The sequence below is a fragment of the Habropoda laboriosa genome, unplaced genomic scaffold (genome assembly GCF_001263275.1).
Source record: "Habropoda laboriosa isolate 0110345459 unplaced genomic scaffold, ASM126327v1 scaffold33, whole genome shotgun sequence".
In the NCBI taxonomy this organism is placed as follows: Eukaryota; Metazoa; Arthropoda; class Insecta; order Hymenoptera; family Apidae; genus Habropoda; species Habropoda laboriosa.
Window position 1 is genome coordinate 2,774,486 of NW_017100187.1, and position 23,281 is coordinate 2,797,766.

The 23,281-nt window shown below is 51.6% G+C and overlaps 1 protein-coding gene across 1 annotated transcript in view; it reads right to left on the reverse strand.

The window, feature by feature from the left end:
* LOC108579698 (cell adhesion molecule 2-like) overlaps positions 1–23,281 on the reverse strand; it is a 31,244-nt gene that overhangs the window by 5,929 nt on the left and 2,034 nt on the right. Inside the window, exons 2-3 of the mRNA XM_017943286.1 lie at positions 11,101–11,176; positions 3,676–3,802 (exon numbers count right to left, since the gene is read on the reverse strand). Of these exons, the coding sequence (XP_017798775.1) occupies positions 3,676–3,802; positions 11,101–11,176 (203 nt within the window). The remainder of the gene's footprint in view (positions 1–3,675; positions 3,803–11,100; positions 11,177–23,281) is intronic.

Consider the following 23,281-nt stretch of genomic DNA (forward strand, 5'->3'; position numbering starts at 1 on the left):
TCCCGCCTCGCTCCATAGCGTTTTCCAGACACCGCGCCGCTTCAAATTATTCTTCATAGACAGAATATTACGCTATTAGGTGGGTAAGAGGCTTACGCGCTTATATCGATTTATTGCCATAGTTGCCGCCAGGGTACTCGGCCCTATGTACCGAAAGTTATTTCATCGAGATGGGTGATACAGCGTACCTGTTCCGCAAGCAAGTAGAAAAGATACGTCGCTGATCCGACGACGCTGCTACGGAGCAACGCACGTTCCCTACCTACCTCTTACCCTACGCTCGGGATACTGCTAATACGACTATCGACACGTGAAACGCCTAAATTCGTCTCAAGCAAGCCACAGAGATTGTTAATTTATCAACGAGGATGAAACACCCGACCCTCACTTTGCAAATAGCTTCCGCGTGGCCGATGAGAGAGAGGTAGGTGGATAGAGAGAGAGAGAGAGATAGAAAGGGAGATGGGACAATGAAAGAAGAGTAAACGAGAAGACCCGCAATAGATGGAATCGCGACGCTGATAATCCATTTACCCCACAGCACGGCTCTTTTCGCGTTACGAATATGCCCTCTTCCGTTCGTTCCCGTTTCGCTCTATCGTTCGCTCGTTACTCCTCTACGTACAGTCTCCGGTCTCTTAGGAGATAAAAGAGAGGAAGGAACCGTAGCCTCAAGCGCGAGAATCGAACGAAATCTCTTCTGGCTGGTGAGAACGGTGCGCAAGTTTTTCAGCTTGCGCGCGTAGAAACGTCGACGTTTATTCCGAGAGACGGTCGGACGCGGCAAACTTTCCTGATCGGCAAATCGATTTACGCTCGGGCGAGAAAAGTTGCGGGAAAACAAGGGACGAGAGCAAGAGAAGGAGGCAAGTCGAAACGTTCGCGGGAATCGCATTACCTTCGGGGGTTATTTCGTCCGGCGAACGCGGCGACCGTTCGACCGTGCGATTTAGGTCGTCCTCAGCTGGAACAGAGAGGGGAATAGAGAGAGGAACGCGTGCCTCGGATCGACGAGAGACGCAGCGGCACGTCGCTACGTCGACGGACGCGTCCCGATAAAACGTGACTCGTTTCGTGCGAGCTACAATCGCATCGACCGTTCTTCTCTCCACCCCGGGGCATTTCGTCGCGCGCGTTTTCGACGCGTCCCCGCGCGAACGAAAACAGGACCGTGTCCTCCTGTCTCCTTCTAAACTAGCTAAACTAGTTCAACAAGCTCTACAGAGAGAGAGAGAGAGAGAGAGAGAGAGGGGAGCAGAGTGAGGAAAATATCGTCGCGGAAAAATTCGCTTCTTCGATTCGTCTCGGAAGACAACTTTAAAGCCGACCGCTGATCTTCCTCCGGTCTTTAGTCGGAAGAGGGAAGGAATTAACGAAGGACGGATTATTGAGAGGTCGGACGTCGGGTGAAAACGGCTCCAGCAGCCAGCAGCCGTTGAGAGCATTCGCGACGAGTAAGAATCTTAATCGCCGCTACTCGTCGTCGATTAGTTTGCCGCGAAACTCGGGAGCCCGTGGGTAATCGTGGTTACTACTTCTCCACCTCTTCTTTCTCCTCTTTTCCTCTGATGCGAGCAGCGGCTACTGGCACACAGAGGAAGAGAGAGGAAGAGAGAGAGAGAGAGAGAGAGAGAGAGAGAGAGAGTTAAATAAATGTCGGGGAAACCAGGGGGGAAGGGGGACGATTTAAAATTTTCAGATAGCGAAATTAAGTGGCGTTACGTAACGGAGCAAAGGGGCGAATGAGAGGGAAAATTAAAAGTCGAGAGCCCCGAGTAGAAATATACGAGTCTGCCCGCTAAATCCACTTAATTCCTGCTACTCCAATAAGTGTCACGGGAGCGTATCCGAGCGGAGGAATGGCCGGGTCTCGCAGATCGGGAGAGGAGAGGGTGAAAAGACACGCTCGCTTTTGTCCACGGAGAAATTTCTTTGTCGATATCGAAGAGCCATTGGACCGAGCCAGATTAATAGCCATGCTCTCTCTCTCTCTCTTCCTCTCTCTGTGATTCTCTGGGAGGTTGCTCGATTTCGAGGACGGGGCAAAGGGATGAGCCGATTCGACTCACGTAATGCTCGTTACGCGTCGGCCGATATTAACGAGCGTGGAGGAAAACGGAACTTTCGTGCCTTCCAAAACGTGAATCGGAAGCGGACGTATCGTACCGAGAATAGACGAAGCTCGCGCGATCCGCTTCGACTTTTCCTCCTCGACCTCCGCCGCCGCCGCGGGACCGCATCGCGCGATCCGAGAAATCGATGCTGCGCGTCGTCTCCTTAATGCCTTCTTTTTCCCTTCGCGTCGACAGACGCCGGTGATCTCCTCTCTCCCGCCCCGAGTCGTCCCGATTCGTCAAACATTTATTCGGGACGATAAAGGCGACCTCGTTCCGGCCGTGCGGGGACAACGCGCCCGCGCACCCGTGCACACCCGTCCACGTATATCGAAACGTATCGGCAACTTTATGCTTTACCTCCCTCCCCTACCCATCCCCGCCCTCGTTCCTTCCACTCCTACCGGCTCGATGAAATACTTTTATAGCGACGTCGAATAAAATTCAAACGGGAAATTGAATAGAAGGCTCTCTCTTACGTCTTTTGCCTGCGGTACCGTCTCGCGTCGCATGCCAAAGAAGATCGTTCCGCGAATAAACGCGCGCGATTCTTCTCTTTCGTCTCGAGCTCTCCGTCCTGCGCGCGCGTCCAGCGTAGCGGTCGAGCGCGGAACCGCGCGCAATTGCGTTCGGCATGGGTGTCGAAACGAGCAACCGAATAGCAGTCGGGACTTTACGGTTATCGCGACGCGGAACGCTTCAATATTCGACTACTACTCTTCTCCACCCCACTGCTACACTTTACGCGTCTCCCTTTTCTCGCGAGACTCGCAAAAGTACGAATTCTCCGCTCCCTCGGCGGTATTCGTCTGCTCGTTCGTTGCACACGGCCAGACTAACGGACACCTTTACGATCGTCGAGCCAACTTCACGCGGACTACCGTTTCTCGCCCACTCACGCACGCACGCACGCGTAAACGAGGTTTTTCCACGGCTGTTGTTCGCGCGATGAAAACATGGAGGAATAATTTGGCACGAAAACCACCACCGTGAGGATTTGCAATCTCACGAGGTCGTGCACCGACGAAAAACCGTTTACTTGCTGTTTACCTTACATCGATCCACCGACGCACATTCGCAAAGGTAATTGCGCGTGTTTCAGCGCATCTCGTAATGCACAAAGAAGTCTATATACGCTGGATATTGAAGTTGGATGCGAGATAAAAGAACCGGGTAACTGCGCTCTCTCCCTCTGTACGTTTACCAACAGCGGCGACGTCGGCGGCAGTGGAAGAGGAGGCCCCTCTCGTAAATGGAATTTCTGTCGATGCTGCTCTCGCTTTGTTAGTTTGCCGAACGTGAAATCTCCCTGGTACGACCTCCTATACGCCTTTACCTCCTCTTCTTCTCGTTTCTCTCGGTGAACAGTCGGAAGGAACCGTTTGCGACTTTCAGTGGGAGATCGAGCCGGTTAATCGGCACGGGGATGAAAGGAAAGACTTTGGCACCGGTGGATGTCGCTGGCGCGAGCGTGAGGAACGCGGCAATGCGGAGAGATCAGACAACAAAGTCGGAACAAGGCTACGCGACGTTACGGGACACAAGAGGGCTTTCAACTCACGTCAACTTTAACGCCCTTCACGGAATAGCTGTGCTTCGCCTGTTCCTCTCTAGGCACGTATCTGTAGAATTCCTCGTGATCCTTGTACCACGTGATAGAGTAAAGCGTCTTCCCCTGTAGGTCGTACCTGAAACAAGAGAGCAAACGACGCGCTAAATTTATTCTTCGGGGAAATTATCAAAGTATTATTCGATGGACGAGAATTCGTTTCTCCCTCTCTTTGCCGGTTAATATCGATCGGAGGAAGATGAAACGGTAGTCGGGACGTGCACGAACCTCGAATCGTTTCTCGATTAGTCGGAGGTCGTGCGTCGAGCGTCGAGCGATGGCTGGGTCGCGCGAGTAATGGAAACTGTTACCCGTTTCCGACAATGTATTTCGAATATCGAGCCCGTTCGACGTATTCTTTGCTTTACATATCGGAGATTTTTCCGTTTACCCGATATTCCGCGAAATATCGGTCTCTCCGGTCTCCTGCCCCGTCGCGCGCGTGTCTCGTTTTGTTTCGACCCGACCCCCCGCCGTTTTACAACAGCTCGAGAGGAGGACTCTCGTCTGAAATATCGAACGCATCGTCGTCCAGCTCGAGAAACGCCACAGCGTTTGTCGTTGGTGTGCAAAGAGGCTGGAAAAAGGGATAAAAAGCGATCAGGTCTGGCGGTAGGATATACGAGACAGCAGGAGTATGCGTGTACCTACATACATACACATATCTATATTGTATATGTATAGTACATATCGCGAATCGTGCTAGGAGAGCGTGTTCGCCCGGTAGCTCATAGGTATGCGCTTTAACGTGATTGCTACAATGCCCGGGACCGGCACGAAGGAGTGGACGGGCCACTGTCGCGTGACAACCTACCAACCAGAAGGAACAACAATTACGATAATTGATCAACATCCGCGAATCGCATCAATTTGCTAATCGAGTCCTTTCCTCCGCTCGTCGGTCCTCCTCCTAACGAAACGGGCAAACGAAAAATTCCCCGGGGGGATTCTCTTCTCGTTCGCGTTTCGAGCCGGAAATCTTTTAGCCCTGGATAATTACGATTCGACGGAATCGAAGAGGTCCGGAGGTGGAAAATTTGCCGAGCGAACGCGCGGTTTCTCCTATCTCCCACGGACCAAAACGCCGCGCCGCACCGTTCTCGTTTCCCTTTCGCCAACGAAATCGGATCGGATCGAATTCTACTCCTATTAATCGTCGATTACCAACTGGTGCGGCTCTAGCCTTTCTACGCTTAGGATCGAATCGTCGATAAAATGGCAAAGCGCAACAGGCTATCCCTCGCTCGACTGCCAGACACCGAGAGATCGACCGCGTGTATTCCTGACTGGAATAACCCTCCTGATAATTAATATTCGCAGAGTAATTAAACTAACGCGACGGTTACGCTCGCGTTTGGCGGTGACGACGACGGCGACACTCGGCGCGTCGCCTGTCGTCCTTTCGGATTCTCGCCGTAATAGCTTCGACCGTATCCCACCGTGAAATGACCACGGGTTAATGCTAGGTGAAACTTGCCCGTTGGAAAACTCGTCGCGGTAATTCGAGGGATTTTCCTCCTCCTCGAATTTGATTACACCGTCGGCCCAGTAATCGGCTCTCTTTTCTCCCTCCTCGCGATAACAAAGCAGTCCGTCGCGCCCGCTAGTCAAACCGTGAGCAGCACGTTTACCGACAATTAAATTTTATCTTCGACGTGGATTCCGTTCCTCGCCGTTGTCGCGCGTGAACCTTGCCTGCCTTCGGTTGCAATCGCTTTTCAGAATCTACACGACCGTCGTCGCTCCTCCTCCTCCTTCGCCCCTCTGCCTGTTCGTCTCGCATTCTAACTCGTTAAATTGCGTTCCAGCAGAGTTGCTCGATTACGTTTCGACGTATATAAGCATCCTCTCCTTCCTCTGGTTGTAAAGAAGGATGCGAGACGAGACGAGGCGACGCGACGGGACGCGCATCGGAGAAGAGTACGATAAGGTAGTTGTACGGCTACGCTGGATGGAATACGTCGATGGAAAGGTGTTGTATCCCGGCATCGTCCTCGACGACGGGGCGACGTTTGTACACTGTCTGTTGGCCGACTAGCCGGTTGCTCCCGTTGCTCGGTGCATATACATATATGTAGGTTGGCGAGATCGTTGCACCGTTGTAGAGCAGCAGAGCGACACGACGGTCGCATCGACGTACCCCCAGGGGGCATCGGTGGGGGTTGGCTGGATGGCGAGGCGAGAGGGTACTGGCAGGCAGCGATGCTGTCGCCATCGCCGTCGCCGTACCAGCTCCCTAGTTCCCAGCTGCAGCTACCGGAAAAGGGATTGCCGCATTCGAGCGTAGGTGCACAATTTGGAGGGCTGCGTCGTGGGATTGATTTGCATCCTCCGGCTCATTTGCCGGGTCGTGTCCTGCGGGAACTCCCTCCCCATCACTCGCAGCTTTCCTTTCCTCTCTCTCTCTCTCTCTCTCTCTCTCTCTCTCTCCCTCCCCCCGCCACGCCGCTCCGCCTTTCCATTTTCTTTCCTCTCTGTGCCGCATGCCGGCTTTTCCAGCTTTCCCTTCCGTATGGACCCTTCCAATTTTCTCTTCCGTCGCGTCCCGTTCTCTCATCTTTCTTCGATTCTTCGCTCTAAAAGCCCCCATCGTCTGACGGCAAAGCAAAAATCTTTTGTTTCGACTGGTTGCTCGCGAGTATGCGCGCTCCACCGTCAGCGTGAAGAGATCGGCGTGTACGACCACGTCCGAGATGAAGAGGAACTAGCACCTCGTTGTTCTTTCATGAAATTATTACGTGTCGGACTTCCGAGCGGCGGGAATAATGCACGACCGGGACGAGGCTTTATATCCAGCAGCGTTTCCATTGTCCGCCAACGGAAAGACGTTCGGTCCAACGGCGCAGGAAGCTTTCTGGAACGCGTCGCAACTAATTCTTCGTTTCGTTCGCGCATAAAGGCGCCTTTGACGTCGTGAATTCGCCGAAAGCCGCGTCCTCCTACCCACCTATCCACCGATTCTCCCACCAACGAGAATCGAAGAAAGCGTTTTGTGCGCGTTCGACTATCTACCCCGGGGAATAATGGAAAGCTCGGGGATTTCTAACGAAGGAGGCTGTTCCCAGGCCGGGAAAAGTTACGCAAGAGAGAAGGCGAAGGCGAAGGCGAAGGAGTCTGCAGTACCTACATCGGAAACAAACGCCTCTTTGATGCTTCCCGCCTTCTGAACAGAACGTCGCGTCCGAGTCGAAGATTCCGTTGAAAAGGTTACGACGGCGCGCGTTAGTCGCGCTCGAAAGAATCCGCTCGCGATCTCTGTCGTCTGTGAAATTTCATGGAATTTCCATGGTGAAATCAAGGAAGCGTCTATAGCTGGTCGCGAATCACCGAGTGACTTTGCCTGGTTGTCTGTTCGCGTAGCGCGGGATGCTTGTTGGTACGGGACAGAACGGTGAAGAGGAAGAGAAGAGGCCGACACGCCGGATAAACCAACAAGCGAGCGCTCTCACCGGGGACGGTAAACTAATTTGCAATTTATACCTACGTCGCGTCGGAGAACGATCTCGTCTCTTTGCTATGTCGCGCTGCCGTCCCGGCGCTCGACTGGCACCTAATATCAAAGAACTCGGTTCTGTACACCTCCTCTCGTCCAACTCGTCCTCTACCCTTTCCTTCCCGCCACCTACAGAATATGCTGCATCTGCCAAGGAAAACGCTCTCTCCGCCAGGATAATCGAGGATTCCGACCGGCCCAACAAACGACGCGTTTCCCCAATCTCCTCTCCCTCTCACCGTGCGAACGATCGTTTCGATCGAATACGAGAGTCTCTGAATGGACGCTATCCGCCAAGTCTAGCTTCGTTTGAATAAATCACGCCGACTTCGAGTTTACGAGTAGTAGATGCAAAGTTCTACGAGCGAAACGTTAACTCGACTTCGAACCTCGTTAATTACTCAACTCGTCGTCGTAGTCGTCTTCGTTTCTCGCCCCGCATCGCACGGAATCCTTTTCCGTTTTATTTTTAAAGCGGCCGTCACCACCGGCACGATCGTCGCGACAACTCGAGAAACCATGTTTACCGATGTACACACTGTCCAAACGGTCCGGAACTTAATAAAATTCGACGCTGATCGTCCGTGATAGCGTGAAAATCGAAGGACGGAAAGGAAACGATACCCGTTTATTCTTCCGGCCGTTGGATTATGGAGCAGCCACTGTGAGAACCTTACGCGCTCGCAGCCAGGAAGACGGAATTAGAATAGGAATGGCTCGATATTTTGGCACATGTAGAGAGAGAGAGAGAATTGGTCGAGGCAAGTGGTTGCTTTGAGTTGAAATGTTTTCAAGGAGCGGAGGAAAATAACGCTATGAAGGAAAGGGGAAAACTGGGAGGAAGAGGTGAATGAAAAGGAAAAGACGCGATACCCGTTAAGGGAACAAACGAGTCTCCGATGGAAGTGTGCGCAAAGGCGACGAGTAGCTTCCGCCTCCACCTCCTCCCTTTTCCATGTGATTCCTCGTCGAGGTATCGTGGAAAAGCGCACACTCCAATTTGTCGGCGCTTCGCGCACTTTTCAGCATCTCGTTTACGACGTTACGTGGAGAGCATACGGTAGCTTTGAACGTACGATACGGGGAAATAGAAGGGGAACGGTTCCGTGTTGCGTCGATGGGGCGATTGGTGCGATGATTCGCACTTGCCCCCCACTCGGACTCGATCTACTTCGAATCGACTGGTTGTGTCGGAGGAAAAGAAAGGAAGAAACAACGGTGAACGTAACCTGGCAATATTTCGAGCCCCGCGGGGGCTAAATAAATCGATCGCGATGCAAGAATAACGAAAAACTTTGAATCCAATATCGCCCCACGTTCCCCAGTTATTCAGTTTCAAAGCACGATAATCGATTGGACGCCACGCCCACCGTCGCCGCCGCTACCCGACCAAATTTTACTTTTCAACTTTGTAATCCGATAACGCACGATCGCGACACGATTTCTCCCCTTGTACATGCCGCCTCTCTCTCTCTCCCCATCCATCGGTATTATCCCCTTCCATCTTGGAAAATAATCGACGGTTTAAGAAGACGCGAGGAACGCGCCAGTCGGATCAACGACGAAGAGCGGAAAATTGAGAAAACCTTTATCTTACGCTCCGCTTCGTGTCCTGCGAATTAATCTCGGGATTTCGCTCGACAGGTGGCCGGGGGATCAACGGGCTGCTGATTCAATCGATCGGCTATTTGCCGCGTGTCTCCCGCGATAGAATCGAACGATCTCGCGACCGAGGTCGATGACACGTTCGCTCGAAAACCGATTTCGCCTGAAATCGTCGAGTCGAGCCATTCGACGCCCTGTTTCTTACGTTTCTCGCGATATACACCTGGCAAGTACCCTCGAGAATCCAACGGTCGACCTTATTTTCTTCGTGAAAAGTCGTTGAGCCACCGCGTCACTAATTAGAATGCATATTCCGACTAGCCGTAATTGTAGGACGCGCAATGCTACGCCATAATTTCATTACGTCTTAATTAACATGGTCGCCCGCCCGTTCACAGCTTAAGGATTCACGAAATATCATCGAGGTGGACCCGTTGCATTACTACGGTTAATATGCGCCGCGTTTTCACGTTTCCGCTGATGCTCCCCCGTTTTACATCATTTGCAATTAGCTTTGTCACACAAAGCTCGCATACCACCATTTCGTCTTATCAGATGCAACGCGGTTTATTGAAATTTCTACTGATTTCATTTATTCCGAAAACAATTGTAATTCTCTATCCGTAATTAGCTGGAATATCGTATAACATTACGTGGAAAGGTAGCAGCACTGTATAACGCACATATTTTGTTGGGATACGCGTGTATTTCGCGGCAATGGGAATAACGTATTAAAGTCGCTGAAACTTTCCACGATTATTATTCCAAAGTTCTCCATAACTTGGCTATGGTAATAAGCTCTGGTGGGAAATGGGAAACTCTCTTCTTTAAAACGGTTTTGGTTTTATACTGTTACGACTTTCCATTCCTGAGATATCATCGTTTAAAGCGGAGCATAATGTTTAACGTTTTAATATCGCCTTCCTGCTCGCACCGATCGAATCTACCTACACTCGCTCGATTCTCCGCGTCTTCCCGAGACGATGGTCAGCAGCGGTGATGCTGAGCCAATGGTGTTGTTTTTACTATTACGATCACGCGTGTACGTGAAAGGAAGGGATTGAGGAAGGACGGAAGGAAGGAAGGAAGGAAGGAAGGAAGTTGTAGGCATCTCCGAGAATTCCACTTGCCATTCACTATCTCTCGCACTTTGAAGTGAGCTGCGCTCCAAGGTTCTGTATCGAGATCCGAGGCTGGAAACGAAGCGTATCGACTGTTTCCTCTATCTTCTCCAAGTATCGTGCACGGTTCGAATGTTCCTTTAAAAAGAACGTACTTATGTAGGTATATACCTATTCTTGCTCTGGTATCCTGGCCTTCCAGTCTCCTCCGATGAATCGTGGTTAATCGAGATTCGGTGAAACCCGTCGTTTCCTACCGGAAGAAACTTTGATTTCGTGCTAACTGGACTCGTGCAATTACCGGCCAGACGACAACCCCAACGCAACGGGGTGAACGGTCTGCTGCGAAGATCGACGACGCAGCAACACCCGTTTCGAAACGCTAATTCCAACTAGGAGTTTCGGCAGCCTCGGGCGATAATCGAACAACCGTTCGACTTTTAGCTCTAGGTGAAATCCGGCAAACGCGAGCGAGAGGGGAGAAGGCGTAAAGATTTCAACTGCGAACGAGTTGGAAAGAGATCTCGCGGGAGTTGACGATCGTACGCGCGCGGTTGCCTCGAGGAGGGAAGCATCTTTTTCGAGCGAGAAACCCAACAGAGGTAAGAAGAAGCTTTCCTGCTCGGATTGCGGTCTACGATATTGCGAGTATAAATAAATAAAGCGCGAGGAGAGCGGAAAGATATCGAGATTCCTAGCTCCAAGGAATTGCCGCCGATCCATCCTCTTCTCCTCGTCTTATTTTTAATCTTATTTACCGTCTCGCTCGGCCGCTAAGCGTAAACTCGATACGTTATTGGCTAGCATCTTATCGATGTCTTTACGAGTTCTTCTCGCCTGGTTTCTTCCCCCGTAAATAAGAAAGAAAAACCGTCCGACCCGTCCTCGCGACCCGTCTCTTCGTTGCGATTTCGAGACTAGCTCGCTCCTGCTTCCGTTTTGTCATCCTACCGGAGATTTATCGATTCATCTCGCGCGTATCAACAACGTCCATCGCGAGTTTTCGGAAGAAAGTCGAATTGTGGTCACGTCTTCACGATGGCTTTGAACCACGGGGTGAAGAGAAACCGATCGATCCTTTTCTCGGACCAGCAAGAATCTCCTCGAGTACAGAGCGCCCGCCGGTCGACGACGCTGGTTGCATCCAAGTACCCTTACCTGCACTCGAGTTGCGCGCTCTCGCCCCTAAAGGAGTACGCCGGGACGTTTATGCGAAGCAGCTTCAGACCAGCCACTGTAACAGAAAGAGGAAACAAATTTGTCTGACACATCCGTCAAAGTGTCTCTGGCGTTTATTCCTTGAGAGCTAGCGTTGTCACTAGTATCTTGGCGATGGCGGTGGCGGTGGCGGTGGTGGACGCGAGGGCCGGCCTCTTCGACTCAAATCCCTGCTAGCCCCAAACGCTTGACCTACTGCGAACCACACAATGGAAGCATTAAAAAAACCGCACTCTGAACACGCCACTCAGCCCCGAAGGATATTTTCGACGATAAAATCTCGCGGCGACCTTCGAGTTGACCCGAGTTCGACTCGCCTCCAACTACAAACTACAAACAACTACATACTCTGCTAGTGCGAGGAAGAAAAGCCCTGGAAAGTTGTGGTTGGATCGAATGATCGACAGAGTGGGGACACGAAGGGCGCGAGTGGATTGTACTAGATGCTCAAACAATGCTCCGCAAACTCCATTGTGCCCTGTCCTTTGTGGCCCGTTCTCCTTTCTTTCTCCTTCGCCTTTCCATGGTCCTCCTTCCTCCCTTGTAGGTCAACGTCGCGCTAGTCGTAATAAAAACCACCACCGCCGGTAGACGCGATTTTCGCGGAAAGGAACGATAAACGGCACACGGTTAACAATAGAGATACATGGGAGACTCGGAAGAACGCGATTCTGGCTAGCAGGCATACTGGCTAGTACATACATGTTACGAAAAGAGAATGGCGAGAGGAGAGTGCGACTCGGTGGCTCGCTTCAAAGGGGTTTGCGTTTAATTAAGCTCGCGCGATATTTTACGACGGTGACGGTATGCGTGGCTATTCCACCGAGGGCCAGCCTTTCTCTGGATCGTAAAATATACCGTGCCCGTAATGCACCGTTACGCGAGACCAGCGTACCAGGTGAGTTTGCTTGAATTATTCCCTCGGAGAGTTGCAATTTTTCGTACGTCCTAACGTGATTTCCAGGTATCGCGCGCTTTTTCCCTAAGCGTAATTTCGCGGCGACTTTCGCCCGCCTGTCCGGACGATTGGCGCGTACGTGGTCGGCTTATAAGTTACCGTTCCAGAAAGAACCGCTCCCCGCGGTTAATCTCTTTCATGGTCGTGCCGCTTAATCCGCCACTCACGAACCAAGATACATTGTTCTTCTAATTACCCTGGCTACGATCTTAATGGACTTGGAAATGCCAAGCGCGTCAGTTCCGCGTGCAAATTACGCAAACGTGGAAAGACTGTTTAATCGTGGCGGAACGCGCGTTACGACACCCCCGTCGCATCGCCCTAGTCGAGATACGAAAAAACCAGTAGTCGTTGGCCGGTCGTTGCTTTTTAAAACGGGAATCGCAAATTATCACGCCGCGGCACATGGCTCGTAGTTGTTGCGTAGGCGCACACTCGCCACTCGATCCTCGGTCACGTTTCAAAGGTACGTATGTAGGTACATACATATATAGGGATCGATCGTGCTCGGTAGTGACGCGACCAGGGCCGTAGCGATTTGCATCTCGCCGCTTGCTTTATCGCGTGCAAATTCTATTTCGGCTTGTAAATAATCGTCGTCGTCGTCGTCGTCGAAGAAAGTTTCGCTAAAATCCTCGGCTGTGGTAATCACCGATTTCCCTTGCAGATGCTCCTGAAACCGATATCTCGAGAGGAACGATACCCAGGCGAGCGATTTCCTCGCTAAAAAAATATCCCAGAGAGAGGAGAGTAGAGCAGAGTAGAGAACGGTCGGCAGTGGGGAATTCGATCGGGCGCAAATTCGATATCCGCGTATTAACGAGCGTTAAATTAGTTTTCGAATGAATCGCGAGTCTAGACTAGGATCGATAACTGCGCGCGGAGAATCGGCGATTTGTCGTCTCGTTTTGGCTTTGCGACGACGACCAGTCCGGAGCGGTTCGTAGCCACGACAATAACGTCGCTTACGGTGTACGTAGCGGAATCGTCCATTGAACGAGAGTGCCCGCGGCGTTTCCAGACAAGCGAGTTCAAGTCTCGACTACTCAGCTTTTGGCCGAATACGATCGTGACGCGGGTCACAAGTGCCACCACCCGCTATCGGCCTCCTCGATTCGCTTTCTCCACGCCCAGGAATTAATTACACGCCGGTTTAACTGTCGAATAGTCACTCCAAGTCGGTTCTTCACCAAACTCGCTGCCTTCTCTATACGAACGCGAGTCGACCATTCTATCTGTACCGTACACACGCGACCAGTTCTCCTTAAAATTCCTTTCGAGCGGTTCTCCGCTAATTCTCTGCAAATTAACGTAACCAGGTTTCTTCCCCGCGATCACTCGATATCACCGTCGATCTCAATTAGACCGCGCTACACAATCGAACGTGGAGAAATTAAGCCTCGATATCTCTAGCGTCCCAAAACCCCATCGTCAGATTAAGGTAATCAAATATCATCACCGATCGTCGCATTTCCATTCTTCCTGTCCCAATTTTTCCTCTCTCTCTCTCTCTCTCTCTCTCCCTCGCTCGATACAAAAGGAGATGCTTTCAAGTCACCGTTTAGTTCCTTTTTTCCAAGTTTTTTCGTCTCTCTTTCAACGCCGGATTAGCGTATAATGTCACGGTGGTTGTGTCGCGCGCATTCTATACACGGGCATCGTTCTGTTCCCGTCTCTGGTGCTCCGTTCTTCGCCTCGAGTCCCGCCACGCTTCGTCGAAATCGTAAAACCGATTTATCCGCGACTGCGAGGCGAGCGGGATTAATTGGCATGGTAACGAGGAGAGAATGGTATTCATTCAGTTCCGTTTTTCGTCCGGAAACGCGTCGGCCTTTTTTCCCCAATTGCCCGTCGCTGCACACCGATACCGTGCGAATTCGAGCGGAAAAGTCGTCCGCACAGACAGTTCTCCCTTGAACTCATTTTTCACTTCTTCCAAGTGCTCGGAGAAAGTGTACGGCTTACCCGTTAAAAACCGTTTCTACTCCTGGTAGTCAGCTGGCAACGACGTCGAACGTGCAATTACGCGAGATCGTTTTCAGAAAATGAACCGAGAAACGAAAAGAAGAAAGGTGGTTCTCTAAAAACGAGCTAACGCGCGCCAGTCCAACCAATTCTTTGACCGAGGGTCGCGATTAGCCCTCCTTGCAATCAGTCCGAGACCGCGAACGCGCGACTCGATCGACCGAACGAAATTGTTAGCCAATAAAGAGAACGCGTTGCACAAGGAGGACGTCCGAGAGAGTCGTTATCTTATCATATAGTATAGTGGCTGTCCGGCCAGGTAGGCGGTTAGCTCGTAGGTATCTGGTCACGCCACCGGTTAAATTCCCCCTTACGTACTTATCGCGAATTAAAGCGCTCCTTCAAAGGAGGCCGGAGACACGGAAAGGTAAAGGCCGTCCTTGTATGTATTATCGCGTCTCGGATGAGCTTCACGCGACCGCGCAACCATCACTCGACATTAACGTTTCCATTATGTAAGGGTTTTCAGTGTAAACAGTGCTTGGTCCGATAATTTAAAAAACTATATTTATTTCGTCGTTGACTACGCGGTTCAATCTACTCTCCTGCAATCCCTTACAATTCTCACAATTCTCACAATTCTTATAGTTCTTACAGTTCTTGTATTTCTGCCCGCAGTGCTCCTAACGCGTCCTTATATGCCGGCTTTGACGCCCCTCTCTTGCCTTCGGGAAACCCTGGCGCAAGTTGGGGGTCCTTACCTGACCCAGCCCTTAGCGCGTGGGGGAGTCAGGCGTTGGGACCGGATTTCTCCGCAGACCTCTCGGTCATAAACCGGCCCGAGTCCCTACCTTCACTCAACCACATTCTTATCCTCTTATCCGCAGCGTTTACGCGACACACCGCGTCAACGATCGGGAATGTATCAACGGGCGCACAGAGGATCGTAACAGGTGTAAAAGAACGATAAAACAGACTCGTTTGGACGTGGAAACGTTAAGACGGAGGAACGAACGGAAATCGAAGCGAGGGAATGATTTCCTTCACGCCCGAACGAACCCCTCGGCACGAGCAAACGACATCGAGGACAATTTGTTAAAGCGCGGGCAGGCTAGCGTGTACACGCGCGTATTAGGGATGCGTGCAGGCCAGCGGGAGAGGAGGAAGGGGGAGCCCTGCCGAGAAATAAGTGGCGGGCACGGAATGTGTGCCTCGTAGCCCCGGGCCGGACAATCCAGTCGACGATATAAAACCGCGTTCCCTCCTTTCGTATCTTTGCCTGCACACGCGCCCTACAGAACCAAAGGTCTCTCTGTGCCAGTCGTGACGATAAATTTATCCAACGATAAGAGTCCCGATTTTTGTCTTTACGAGCCTCGCCGGGCCCTTCCGTCTGAGAGAACGAGGAAAGGAGAGAAGAGGAGAGGGTTATGGCGTGACCGCGTCACCCTTGGCACGTATACACGCAGGCACACAGGGTAGGCGAAAAGGAAGAAAAGGAGGAGCTGAAGAGAAAGAGCCTAAACCGTCGCTCGTATACGTTCATGGCCCTCGCGTAATGCTATCGAGGCACATTTTCCCCTTGAACGCCTGCCTGCTGGGCGACAGAGGGTGCTGCTTGTGTGGTTCGGTCAGCCGCGTAAAAACCGCGTAGAAATCGCGGTCGATTCCCTTGGTCGTTTTCACGAAAGAGGACGGGGAACTGTGTAGCTGGAGGCGCGGAAAGATCGTCGGTTACTGGTTTTTCGCGTGTTTCACCCGTGTTCATCGATTCCCGGGGGGGGCTCACGCGGCAACGCCACGCGAAAAATATAGAAGAGAGAGGAGAGAAAAGGAAAAGAGGAGCCGTACATGTTCTCTGCGGGCTGACTCAGCTGAAAACCACGGTGGAACGCGACATTAATATTAATTATCGGGACGAGAAGGAGGAGGAGGAGGTGGCGCGTGTCGCGACATGCGCTACTTTTTTTCAGGCGAAAACGAGGAGGAGAGGACGCGCGCGGATCGGCCAGACACGAGAGAGAAACCTCCTCTCGTCCCCGTTCGATCCCGGCTTTCGAATATTCGCGACACGCCAAAGGGGAACAAAGTGGCTAGGTTTGCGATTAATTATTTCCGTACCAAGCCACCAAACCACCAAAGGACCGTATCACCGGGGAGAGAGACATTTTGCCGCGAACACGGCTTTTCGAAAAGTATCCCCTCACCGTCGCGCCGGCACATACTCCAGCTTTCCGACGCGACGGAGGTCAATGGGTATTCGGGTTGAACCGCCGTAGGGTTAGGCTCTCGTCGTGGAAAGTCGAGAACGCGACGAAGAATGTTTGCTTCCGGTCTCCTCGTGTGGAGAGGAGAAGTGGGATATAAGCGATCGAGTTATCGAGGTGTTGCTCGTACACGGGCGGGGCAACTACGAATGAGTCCGATGAAGATCGAAATTCCTCCACCGATTAGAAAACTCGCACACTCTCACCACCCTCCTTCGTCGGTTCGGCGAGGAGGGAGAATACAAGCAAGGATGAACAACAAGCGGAGTAAGTAGATTCGAAGGGAAAGTTTTCTCGTTGCGTCGAACGAGAAGGGTATCAAAAGTTTGGATACGAGGGGTTCGAGAGAACTCGTTCTCGCGGCGATCTCGAAAATAACGCGGTCTCGCAATCTCGGTGAACGAACGGGAAGAATCGCGCACGCTGCCAAATAACGGGAGGGGCGCAATTAAAATCAATCATTCGATATTTATGGACTGCTCACGGTGGAACGTTCGGCTCCACGTTTCCAGAGGGGCATTGCCGTTGGTCGGTACACATAACCCTTCCATTCGCCATGATACGATAATAGCGTAACCTTCGTGTAGCGCGTGATACACAGAGACGGATGGCGGAGAGACGGTGAACGTGTGGGTGTACACGTTGCCGACTACAATGATTAGAGGGGAAGTAAAGGGGTGCGAGGAATGTTGTAGAGGACAATGCAAACAGTGACCGCCACCCGTCGTTTGTAGTCGTAGAAACGAGTCCAGGTGAAAACCATAACAAACACAGGTAGAATAACGGCGGCGACGTAAACGAGGAGAGGAGAGCGTGCACAGCCCTTCTTTCCACGAAAACCTTCCAAGTGGAGAGAATTTGCAACGTTCCGGTTTTTCTCGAATGCGATCGCAGGTTGTTTGGCGAATGGTCGGGTTGTCGTGAACAGCGGAAGAGAAGGGTTGCAGACGGCACTAGAGTGTACGACTAGCGACGCTCGACCACCCACCGACGCATTTGAATGTTTAATGAGAGCCGACGATGGCTAGCCACGCTGCTAGTTGCCGATTACGTTCGTCGTGGAGAAATTTCCATTTAGGATCGTGCGCGGTTTGGCCACCGTGTTTTCGTATACGGAACCCCACTTTCCTCGGTTTCGCGATATACCGGTGACGCGTCTGAAAATCGTATCGCCAGGATGAATAGAAGCGTTGGATACCTTCGTCGAGGGTTTAATTCCCGTCGACCCGTGTAAACCGCGGCTACCACTAGAGGGAGAGTGAATATGTAGGTATGTACCCGAGCGGGCCTAGTGTACAGTTTTCGTTCGCCCTCGCAGGAATTGAATTCAACACACCGGAGATGAAAGACACGATCTCGCGGCCTGCTGGAAAATCGAAAGGTTCAAAGGGGATGTTTACGGCCGGTTACACGACGAGTTGCGTCTAAACTGAACGGAACGAATCGAGCGAGGAGGGAGAGTCGGTTAGGAACAAACGAGAAGGAAACTGTATCGAACGAATTACGGAGGAAGCGTATTCGACGTACGGTTCGATCTCTGATGGACGCGAACGCGGACTCGGACGCGTTCGACGCGGAATTCGAAATCGCTTTGGACAGGAGCCAGCCGGCGCGACGCGACAGGAGTCTCTCGCTCGATAGCAAGTTCAGGGGGAGTATACGCGACGTCTCATTGTTCGTCGACGATGCGTCTTTTCAAAGTTTAAAGACGTTCGATTGACGAACGAGACAGCGAAAGACTTTTTTCGGGATTCGCGGCAGGGTAGGCTGGATGAAAGAAGCTGACGGTGGAAAAGGTAGGTAAGCCGTGACGATAATTCGTCCGTTTTGACGGGCGAAAATTTCAATCTGTACCACTTTGGAGAAGCGTACAACCTCGCCGGTGATTGATAAAGAATTCATGCGGCAGCTTTTCCGCGGTTCAAGAGATTCTCAGGGAGCGAAAGAGGGAGTGCGATTTGCGCGAAAAAGTATCGCGTACTCTCGGATGTCGTTAGCGAGCGCTCGTGGAAAATTACGCGGCTATAATCGGACAGGTAGTAGGCAGTAGCGTCGGTTAACGTCGACTTGACGCGTCGCGAATGAGTTTGTCGATCGAACACTTACGGTGAGCGAGTGAGCGAGTCGGAGAGAGAGAGAGAGTCGCGAGAGGGTTCTTGGTCGTTCTTTCATCGTGGCGAGCAATTAAAGTCCCGGCCGGCTGGTCCGTGTTTGCGCTTTTCGGTAAACGTTTCCAGCAAAAGCACCGGTTGCGTGCTCGCCGTGGCATTTTCCTCGGTCGTCTATCCAAATTTGCGCCGCGCATCCGAATATAGCCCGTCGAGAGACGGAGAGGAAAAAGGAGGATCGCGGTTCGCGCTCGACGCGATGCGGAGTAGAAACAAGACCTGGAGGAAGGGAGTTTGCGTTAATACGGGATGCGGTTTTATGCGCTCTCCCATCCCCACCAACGTGACGCGACACTACGCTGTTACTTTCGCGTATACCTCACCGTAGTAGTACGAGCAATGAAAGTATTATTCCTAATTATACCGAAATATAAAAATACTAATGCAGCTTTTAGCGGGAAGTTCGTTTTTCGTTGGAACACTCCATTTCGCGGCATTGGAAACAGAAAAAGACTCAGCATCATCTCGATCCCGTTTCCTGGGACGGGGGGGGATAAAGCCATTGAAAATCTTTTTTCATTTACGACCACGACGACGACGACGTACGACTGGAACTGAGGTACGAATCGGTTAACGAACCGGCGTGGCGCGACGTGGCGCAGCGCGAGAGAGACCATTTGGAACCGCGTGAACCAGACCAAGCCCCAGCAGCAACCAAGTGCAACTGGGCCAGGGAAAAAGTGTTCGAGGAGGAATCGATTTGAAGCGAGGCCAGCGCGTGAACGTTAACGATTCAACGCGGCGCGCCAGCACCAATCGTTTTATCGACGAATTAAGCTGAATTAAGGCTGGCCCTGCGGGACGACCACGCGCGATTTCACACGCGCGCATGCTTTTCCATTGAATTTCGAAAAATTGTTTTATCATCGTTTTCCCTCCTACCGCCGTCCTCGTGATATCTGTTGCGCCAAGGTAGTTTAACGGGAACGACCCATTCGGGAAAATTCGATATTCCTTTGCCTCTCGATACGTATTTTCCAGCTAAGTACGTTCGCGACGACATTTCCTAGAAAAGCGAGGGCTCCTCAGAGGCAAACGCAACGTGAATTCGAAGGTGGCGTTGCTCTGCCGGGAGATAACATTTTTCCAATTTCCCAACTAATGTAAATGCTCTCGAGAATGGAACGGAAATAATTCGTCGGACTAATTTCTCCCCTCCCTTGCTCCAAACACTTTTCTCCAGACGTTTTCTCTGGCCTGGATGGAAAAACCCGGTGCGCCACGGCGGCGGCGGCCTTCCACAACTCCCACAGAAAAATAAAACTCGGCGAATTAATTAGAAATGTACAGCGTACCCGCGCTGCTTTCTATACACGTACAGCGAGGAAAATACGAAGCGGTTTCGATTTAATGAGTTTGCGATACGTTCTAAGTTGCGGGACAAAATTACGGCGATCTCTGACACGGGGAACTGGTGCTCTAGCGAACGAGGAAAAATCAAAGCGCGCACAGCCAACGCGCGTGTCACCTGTCGCGTTTTCTGTGGAGGGTGGGAGCGATAGTTGCCTGAGGAGTACGTCGAGTAGAAATTAGCGGTGGAGCGTAGAGCAACGACAACTTTTGCGTTCTCGTTACAAAAAAGTTCTCCTGCCCGAGAGAAACGGGGAACGAGCGCGAGTCGATTGTTCGGTGAATTTTCCGTGAACACTCACGGAAATGGGACCGTTTCAGCTGGTGATGCGACAACGTCCGCTTAGAATTTTATCGATCGCCGGGTAAATCGAATTTATCGAAAGACTGAGAAATTTCAGCGGAGGATCGGTCATGGGAATACTACCGGGAACGTTCTCCCTCTCTCGTTCGCCGACTAGTCTCGTTTTCCGTCCCTGTTTCCCACTTCGTTCTCGCTTCTTTTTCCAGAGCTACCTGTACGCGCGTAGAAAATTAGAGGATCCGAGCAACGAGAGGAACTGGCCGGGGAACTCGATTTACATACCTCGACGGGCCTGGATCGCGTCGGATCAAGTTAGCAGGGGCGACGAATGAACTTAATTAAGCGCGTGCGCGAATCGTGGTTCGCGGCGTACACGTGCCATACACTTCGTTAAATTTTATTCGCCGTAATTGTGCGACTGCGTCGCATCGAGACTGGCCCTCGCCTCGCTTCGACTCGAATCCAGAGGGAGAGAGAGAGAGAGAGAGAGAGAGAGAACGCACGCCGAGCCGACGCTGGGCTTCATCCAGCCTCCTCTTTAATTACATCCTCGTCGGAGCTTAAGACCGAACTCACCATCACCCTCCTCCTCCTCCTCCTCCTCCCTCACCGTCGCGTTGGTGCCCGTCGACGCGACCGCTGCGAATCGCGAGTCGCGCGCAACGCCGACCCACCACCGAGAAAAAGGGACACCCTCTTGTCAACGGATCTTTTACCGCCGTTTTCCTCGTTAGTTGAATGTTAATGAGAAAAATCTTCGTTACGCGACATTCAAGCGAGAAACGTTTTACTCAGGCTCGGTTCACCGATGGAGCAACTGTCGCAAGGCCACGTGGCCCTCTTGCCATGGATAATAATTCTTTGTCGGTGAAAAAGACAACCGCGAATGAAAACGGCTTTTATCTCGATCGGAATAGAATTGCCCGATGGGGAATCATGTCACCGTGCCTCCGTCCCGTTCCTTTTCCGCTTCGAACGATACTCCGCGCACCACTCGAATCGATCGAACGCGTCGATGTATCTCGTTCTCATCGTTCCAGTTATCCTTCCCTCTCCATCATTTTCATACCGCCGATCGGATCCTTTTGCCTCGTCGGAAGCGACCAGACAGTGGCGTTCGAAACGTCCCCCCCCAACATCCTCGTCGACCTTTCGACCAGATAAAGCGTTACACCGAGATTTCCGCAACACCTATAGGCCCTCTTCCCACGCGAAACAACCTCTCTCATCCTGCAGTAGGAGGGAGGGATGGGAGACGACATTTCGATTCATCGAGTGCACAGTCTGCTGCACACAGACCGTACCGGTCCCTTTTCGTTTCGCCGATTCCTGACAGTTCTCCTAACGATTTCGTATTCCATTACACCCCTTTAAATTCGTCACTTTAACTCGCGTTAACATCGTTTCGCGTGATAACGCCGCGATATTTCGTTTAGTCTCGGAATTGAAAATTACTATCGCACGAACGCGTCCCAAAACGACGCGGCGATTGCAATACGAATATTTAATGCAATGTCAATTATTTGAATTCGGTTGGTAAATTAGTACCATATCGATTTCGGCCGTATGCAAAGGTACCATCCGGCATACGTATGTATGGCTAATTATGTATTCTCCGGACAATCAACGGAAAAATAATCGAGGCAAGGGACGCGCGAACGCGTGAACGATTGCCCCGCGACGATGCTGCTCCGGGAACCGAACGGAAGGCGGACAATTTTCCCGATTCGCCCTTTCACCTGGAAACGGTTTATTGGCGAGGTACGCGCCGGAGTGGAAATACACAGGCTGAATTACGGAAGCGAGAAAAAGGAACGAGAGAGCATCCAGGTGTCGGACTAAGTAATCGCGGATATAAAATATGCAACGGATTCCCTTAACGAAAACGCCGCTTTTTTCCCCGTCGTAATTAACGAGCCGTGCGGTAATCTACGTCGACTGCCAACTAATGGCCACGCGATTCCCATGTGGTACGCTAGAGGCGGACATTATCCAGACGCGAAGACAGTTCTCGTCGAACGTCGGAAGATACATATATCGTCGTATCGATGAACCGGAGAATACCGGGGAAAGTCTCGCATCGTGAGCCAGTGGTCAGTCGTTACCGTTAAAAAGAACAAGGAAACGCCCGGACATTTCGTTTCCGGTTCGAGGAGGTCCAAGTAGTCGGAGAGTACAAGTTGAAAAGTGCTGAAATCGCACTTCCTCCAGTACCTTTCCAGGAACGCGAGCGAAACGAGCGGCGAGGAGGCAGGCTGCGCGAAATAGAGGGAGAAAGGCGGAAAGGTGGAAGTTATTAGAGCTTACTGCCGTGCGTGTAGCCAATAAGAGTTTGCGGTTATGAGTACAGTTGCGAAGCTGTGAAACGGTGTAGGGAGAGATCAACTAGAAATAATTAGACGATCACGGACCTTTTCGAGCTCTCGCGTTTTCGATCGTTTCATCACCCAAACGACGATCGTTCGGAAGAATCGTCGGGTCAACAACAGAGAGGTAGACGGTCAATTACGATGCTCTTGGGAAATAACGATCCGTCAATAAGCGTGCATCTCCATTTACAATGGAAAACGAGACGAGAATACCACGCTGCTCCTACAAAACGATACCGCGCGGAGCATTTATCAAAGAAGAACACGGTTTGTATCAGGAAAGCAGCAGAGGGGGCCAAGAGGCACGCAGAAACGTGATATTCGAGAGAGAAGAGGAAAAATGATGAGCCAGAAATAATTAGCGGGGTTGCAGAGCGTAGCCGACCGAACGCAGATGTGTCAAGACCGTATGAAAAATTAATGACATCCCGTTCTCTGGCATTCCCCCACCAAACCCCTTTTTACTTCCCTCTTCGGTTCTTTTTTTTCCCCCTTTTTACTTAAGCCCGGTTTCCCTTTATTGCCAACCCTCTTTTGACGATCTCGCGTGTCTCGACGAAATTTAGCCGCGCCACGATCCCCGATAGGCTCTATAATTATCCCGTTTTATCTTCATCAGGTGGGGTGGTTCTAAGGGGAAAGACTCGCGACCGAGGAAGCGATATAACCTCACGTCCAACCGCTTACTCCGAATGCGTTTTCCATTCGAGTAGTCCGGGGTCCGGGCACACACACGCTTC